At 42.6% G+C, this 6,888-nt stretch overlaps 1 protein-coding gene across 1 annotated transcript; it reads right to left on the bottom strand.

Annotated features, from left to right (window-relative positions):
- Window positions 1-1,429: 1,429 nt before the first annotated feature.
- LOC120395614 (lymphotactin-like) lies at window positions 1,430-6,668 on the bottom strand. Its single transcript, XM_039520156.1, has 3 exons — window positions 6,349-6,668; window positions 3,200-3,317; window positions 1,430-2,418 (listed from the first exon to the last, which is right to left on the bottom strand). Exons 1-3 carry the CDS (start codon window positions 6,416-6,418, stop codon window positions 2,280-2,282), a joined length of 327 nt encoding a protein of 108 aa, XP_039376090.1. The 5' UTR covers window positions 6,419-6,668; the 3' UTR covers window positions 1,430-2,279.
- Between the last annotated feature and the right edge of the window lie 220 nt (window positions 6,669-6,888).

The raw sequence follows: 6,888 nt of genomic DNA, 5'->3' as shown, positions 1-6,888 counted from the left end.
GCTCATAAAAAGTCCATCATTTCATTAATAGAAAATGATATGCACAAATCCTGTTATCTCAAATGTAGTTTCCCAAACACTACAATCCAAGCACACCGGTTTAGATAAAATAATAAAACATGTTTATTGATTATAGAAAGATAGATTTTAAGTGATTACAAGTAATGAGGCATAAAAGTCAGAATTGGTTACAAAGAAAATAAAAGGTAAAATGCAACTAACATCTAACTTAACAAGCTAAGTGGATTCAAAAAGAAATATCTCTCTCACGGCATGCTTTTGCAGTCTTTCTTGTAGCCAGGATCCCTCCCTCAGTTCAGTGTTCCTTCAGGTGTTGTTGATGCCATGAGCAAAGAGAAAGGGAGGAGTAACTTGGGGTGTTTGTTATCTATTCTTATACCTTGCTCTCCACTTTGATAGTGATCTACAGCTGGGGTTCAGGCAACAGCAAGTTTGTTGGGATGGGAACCTCCAGTTGTTAGTTTGCCAAAATGTACATTTCTGACTCACACCCTTCTTCCTTCCAAAGAATGGCAACTTAACCAGGTGATGGCCCACTTGATCTCATTGACACCTGGCTGGGGTGTTGGATAGCCTTTCCATCTGTGAGGATCTGGTGTGTGGGTGTGCCTCAGAATTGTAACATGTCTCAGTAGTACCATGCAACAGAAGCTTATATCTTTACATACAATATTGCCACACATATTTCAACAGGACAATAATGTTCAGCAGATTATGAGTTTTTCAAATGATACCTCACCAGGCATACTTTGTACAAAATTTATCATAGTCTTGTAAAAAGTGTGAATATGGGAGTACAGACTATCAAACCAGTTCTGAAGGCAGTGCCGCTACTAGCAGCAGTGGCAAAATAAGAGTGTCATGGTATGGTATTCCCACCCTTACTTCTCTGCTGCTGCTGGCCATGGCGGTGCTTTCAGAGCTGAGTGCCCAGCCAGCAGCTACCACTCTCAACTCTGCCTTCAGAGCTGGATGGTCAGAAAGCAGTGACAGAAGTAAGGGTGGTGTATTGCTATGGGTAAAACGTTCACAATACTTTTTCTCCCCAAAAGCTTCTCACCACTCCCACTCCTCCCGAACACATTCCTTCCCTCAGTTTGAGAACAGTGACACAGAATGAGAGGTTGAGGAGGAATGCTTCCTGCAGTGTTAACTAGAAGAGGGAATTGAAGGGCTGGAGTGATGTGAACTCATCTATACAATATAAGGATATAGAGTATATGAAAGCTTGGATGCAAATTCCATCTATCGACTGTTAGCTATTGAAGGTGGCAGCAGATGTTTCTGGAAAAGTTATTTCTCCTAGACTGACAATAAAATCTTGGATTTGTGCTATAACCTCCATACCCCCACTGTGTGATCTCCATGCGGGTTACATATAAGCAAACACACATAACATTTGACTATAGATTTTCAAGAATTTTATTAATTTACCAAAAAACAAAGACACCACAGTTATTAGAATCCATTCATTTCTAACATGTAAAGCCCCTCAGACATGGCTCTCCACTACCTGGAGAATAAGAGATTGGTACATAGGATTGGCATCAAGCGCGGTCTCCTACCTCCAGCCATGGCTTACACATGATGCTTCAGAGGAATGCAAAGGAAAAAATAAAGCAACTGGTTCAGATCTATCGCATACCAGTGTAAATAAGGAGTAACTTCACAGAAGTCAGTGAGCTAGATCCTCCACTGGTGTAAATCTGCACCAACTCTAGACTGATCATCACTTATACCTGTCCCAATGAATTTGCATTGTTGCAAAGTGAGAGGAGAATTGGACCCAATACATCTAGCTAATTCCCTCCTGAATCTTGCAGTTATCAGATGATGCCCTGGAGCACAAGGGTTGTTTACTTATAGCTTATATAGTTATTAATTATCACAAAATTATCCAGACTCTTTTTAAACTCCAGCCCCAGTGTCTGACACTAACCTCCTTCACCTGTATCAAACCCTTTATGAAGTAGTTTCACCCACATCCTTGTCCTTTGTAACTGTATAAACGTTCATCCAGGTGGAGGGGGGGAGGGGGGATGACTACACACAGTAATAAATAATTATTAATGAACATTTCAGAAAATAAACCTGAAAACAGTGCGGAAAAGTCCAGCTATAAAATGAAATGATTCTCAGTCATCTCTGCCCTAATGATGAATGGATGTGCCCATGTTAGTTCAGAGATTTTATTTCCAATTAACGCCTAGAAGAAATTACAAGCTGTTGCTGAGGGTCGGGCTGGTGCATCCGTTAAGTTAATTGCCTTTGGGCTTGGATTTGGGTTTGGATTTGGGCTTGGGGGTGGGTCTTCTTTTATCCAGGAATTTTATGGCATTCTGCACCCATTTAAGATCAGGCTGCATGCAGATCTTGATGCCTCGTCTGGTGATGAACCTGCAGGGGAAGAAAAGGAAAACCAGGCTGTCGTTAAAATTCTTCTCTCCAAACCAAGGCCTTGTGTGCATGTTTCTATACTATGGCCTATGTGGTGTGGTACAAAGGTTTTGTCTGCAGGCATTTGGGATGGTTGCATCACTAAAGCATGGCAAAGCCAGGAATGAGCTGGTTCTGCTGTATGGTATGGACATCAACTCTACATACATGGCGTGTGTGTGTGTGTGTATATATATGTATATAGTGTATTCAGATATGTACATAGGCATATACTGTATAGCCAGAAATTTCAAAAGAGCTAAGCACCTGGCATACTGAGTTGGCCCCTTATTTATTCCAGAAGAACCAACCTTAAATAGATGCTCATGAGATTGAAGGACTGGTCACATCCTCTAGAAGGAGGTATAATCACACTTTGCTGTTCTGTACGTTTCACACAGCTCAGCGTAATGCACCTCGTTGCCAATTGACAGCACCGTTGGCTATTCCCCAGCATGCCACTCGAAACAGGTCTTGCTCTTTCTGAGATTTCCTCCCAATTTCTTGATCAAAAAGGATTTTCTGTTCAATCAAAATTGTGGATGCTCCTCTGAACAGCACAAATCCTCCAGCCCTTTTGAGGTTCATCCACTCACTAACAGTTACTACCTGCTAGAAGTGAAAGAATGCTCTTCAGTAGTATGTTTTGCTTGCTGTGATTCAGTTCTACCCCTGCCCTTTCTCTCCTGCTATCAGCAGCATGTGTCTCTAGATTAGTTTGAAGAGTGCTTCCAATACTTACATCACAGCTTTTACTGGTATGTGCTGCATCTCATATTTAGCAAGATTTCTGATGTCCAGCTGCTGCGTGGACAGGTCTACACAGGAGCTTCTGGGCGCGATTTGACTTGCAACACTTCCTACAGGGGGGAAAATAGATGGTAAGCTAATGCTAAATCAACAGCCATTCTTTACACAGGGTGGAAATTATTGCGTGTTAATTTACAATTGAAATATCGATAGATGTACGTATTGGGATCCATTTCCTAAGTATGCTTCTTACATAGGAGCTATACAACCAAACTCCTGATCATCTGAGATCATTAAAAAGCCGAGGCAATTGTTGTAAAAGTAAATGTCTTGGCCAAATTCCAGTGTGGGTAGTAATTACATTCTGCCTTCCTAAATTGCCTCTGCAGTTTCAGTTGGGTCCATTGCTCTTCACTATCTGTCCTGAACTGTCATGTAGCAGTGCTTCGCTATCAAAGAGCTGCTGGGTTCCCAGAGACAGCTTCACTTCAGTTGAAGCAATCTGTGTACATAAAGTATCTAAAGCATTGGGGGATCTTTTGGGATGTAAGGTTCTGGATTAATATGCGATACGTTAATTTAAAGTGGGAATGTGAGCAAGTGTGTGCCTGTCAAACAGCTTCACTCGGAAATTGAAGTGTATCACATGCTTCAACCAGGTGTGTGTGCATGTAATAATACTAAGAGTTGGTGCTTGCATAGCACCTTTCCTGGGAGAATCTCAACACACTTTACAAAGGAAGATCAGTATTATCATCCTTGTTTTACAGGTGAAGAAACTGGAGCACTCTGATTTAGGGTATCCAACTTGAGACATCCTGGGCCTGATTTTCAGAGGTGTAGAGTACCCAGAAAGTCATGGAAGCACCCAAAAGCCCAGGCAACCAGCAAAAGTGGCCACTTTTGAAAAAGTAGGTGTAAGAAGTAGAGTGGGATTAGAATTTGGGGACTGAATTACAATCCTCAACTGTGGCCAGTGGATTTACTGCCTGCCCATGTGGGATTATTTCCACCCTCTCACACGTGGCTCTAAAGAATATTCCCTATACAAGCCGAGCTTCTCTAAGCGGTTTGGAAGGGGTCTGAGTAGAGATCCTCTTATGCTGCTCACATCCCTCTCCGCTTTCCTCTCCGTCTGCCACATACTTATGTGACTCCATTCTTTTCTTCTGCCGCCTGCTGCCTTCTGTTTTCCTCTTCACTTCATTCCTCTCCCCACTTTGCTGCTGCTGCCTCTTCGCTCCTTCCCCTCCATTTCCTAGGGCTCTTACTCTCCTTCCCAGGAAAATCTTTGTCTCCCTCTGGTCCCTTACACCAATACTTTTTAAAAAATCAAACCCACTTTGAGGACAATTAACTACCGTGAAAAAAAAATCAAATACTTCAGCTTGCCTCTTTGCTCCCCCGTCCTATTCATCTGCCTTTGGAAAGTTCTGTATCTTCTGCCCAATTGCTCACGTCCACAGAATCACTTCTAATGGGGCTACCACCTGAGACTTTTGATCTCTGCCCTGTCTCCCCACATATTGCCTGATGTGCATAGTCCTTCTACAGAAAGTTTCAGCTACATTTTATGGCAAATTATACTGCCAGGGACACCAGGTTGGAACAGCAACAACAAACACACACTACAGGGATGAGCCCCCTGGATGTACAGTGCAGATTATTTTGTGTTTGTGTGGGAGGGGCTGTATTTGGGGTTTGTGGAGTTTTGTGAAGGTAGGTTTTTTTATACTCATCATTGTGTATTCTTGTGGTTCTGCATGAACTGGGTATGACTGTGATTGTGAATGCGGTTTTTTTGTTCTTGTGGCATGCATCTGTTTATGTGTATTTGTATATGTGCTTGTGTGTATGTGCGGATGAGCTTTTGCAACACGCGTGGTCTGTTACAAGTGTTGTGGTGCATTCATTGTTCATGATTAATAGGAAAAAGATCTAAGTGTCGCTATGGACAGTTAATTTAAAAGACCAATGTGAAGCTGTGGTCATAAAAACAAAACAAGTGTGTAAACATTGTTAAGAAAGAAATAGCGAATACAACTAAAAATATCATAATTTCATTGTATCAGTGAATGGTGTGATGTAGTCTTGAATGCTGTCTTCACATCTAGCCACCCCACCTCAAAAAGGATTTAGCACAAATACCCAAGGATTCCACAGAAAGTCAATGAAAATCACTAGCGTCTTGGGAAGATTTCCATACAGGGAGAGACTGAAAAGACCAAGACTATATAGATCAGAGAGGAGACAAATAAGAAGTGACATGATAAATATAAGAGCTGCCATACTGGGTCAGACCATGGTCCATCTTGCCCAGTATCCAGTCTCTGACAGAGGGCCATACCAGACCTTCAGGAGGAGAGTACAGAATAGCACAATTATGGAGTGATCCACCCCATCTTCCACTCCCAGCTTTTGGTAGTCAGGTTGCCCCAAGCATGGGATTGCGTCCCTGACAATGTTGGCTAATAGCCATTGATGAACTTATCCATAGAGCCCTGTGCGGATACAAAATTTGTATCCGTATCCAATCTGCAAAAATGAGCCACAGATATCCGCACCCGCAGATACGAATATCCACGGATTTGCGGGGCTCTACCCATCCTCCATGAACGTATCCAGTTCTTTTTTGAGCCCAGCTATAATAAGACAAAGGTATATACAATAACGAACAGACTGTAGAAAATGAATTGGGAGCTCTCAGTTTTCATAACATTAGAAGACGGGCACAACCAACAAAATGAAAAGGCAACATCCTTGAAACTGCCTGAAAGACACGTTTTTTATAAAATGCATAATCGACCTGTGGAACTCATTACCACAATATATCAGTAAGATCAAAAACGGTTTAGACATTTATATGGATAATGAGAGCATCCATCGATGCTTTAGTTAGGCTCAAAGGTTTGCAGGGGATATAAATCCTCTTGGGCATAAACCAACCACCAGTTGCTAGGGGTTAGGAAGAAACTTCTCCTATGGGCAAGTTATTTCACAACTGTTCACTATCAGTTTTCTCACTCCTTCCTCCTACATATTGGGTACCGGTCACTGCCCGAGACAGGACGCTGGATTGGACAGACCACAGGGCTGATATAGCATGGCTATCGCTATGTTCCTGTTGAGTCAAACACTTACCTTTCACGGTGCTCACAGTCAAGATGCCGAGCCAGAAAATGACCAGGATGTCTGCTGCATGGAGTTTCATTGTTGATGGCTTCCTTGGAGTAGCAGAGGAGAAAATGATAATCGGAGCCCCTTTCACTGAGCTTTTATAGATCTTGCAATGGTCAGCTCACTTCCTACACCCAGTGAAAGGGGCGTCATGGTGGGGGTGAGCAGAGATGGAAATTTTGAGAGGCAATCAGTACTTTTTTTTAAAGGTGCAGAAAAACTCCTCTCTTACCTTGCTAGACCCCTGTTAAGGCTTTTTCCTGCCACAAACTGAGCTGTGGTTGCCTCTTGCTGACACTTTGCAAGCATGTCTTATTTTAGGCTGAAAAAAAGTCACCCTTCTGCAGTGGAAACCAATAATGTTCCTGTCCTTTGATAGCTAGGCTGTGAGCATTCAGAGCTAAAACCCACCACAGAGGCAAAGAGTGACGGCGCGGAGCTAGGTCACTCCTGGACCACTTAAAAGGGAAACATGAGTGACAAGAGCAGAGGCTTTGCTAATGG

The sequence above is a fragment of the Mauremys reevesii genome, linkage group 1 (genome assembly GCF_016161935.1).
Source record: "Mauremys reevesii isolate NIE-2019 linkage group 1, ASM1616193v1, whole genome shotgun sequence".
Classification (NCBI taxonomy): domain Eukaryota; kingdom Metazoa; phylum Chordata; order Testudines; family Geoemydidae; genus Mauremys; species Mauremys reevesii.
The sequence above is the reverse complement of the archived record's forward strand: the minus strand, read 5'-3'. Positions and strand labels throughout refer to the sequence as shown.

Bases quoted from the DNA above. Each gene is read 5' to 3' on its own strand.
- LOC120395614 (XM_039520156.1), bottom strand. From the start codon at position 6,418: ATGAAACTCCATGCAGCAGACATCCTGGTCATTTTCTGGCTCGGCATC. The intron at 3,318-6,348 runs GTAAGTGTTTGA...TCCCCCCTGTAG, and splicing joins GACTGTGAGCACCGTGAAAG to GAAGTGTTGCAAGTCAAATC. The intron at 2,419-3,199 runs GTAAGTATTGGA...CTTCCCCTGCAG, and splicing joins ATACCAGTAAAAGCTGTGAT to GTTCATCACCAGACGAGGCA.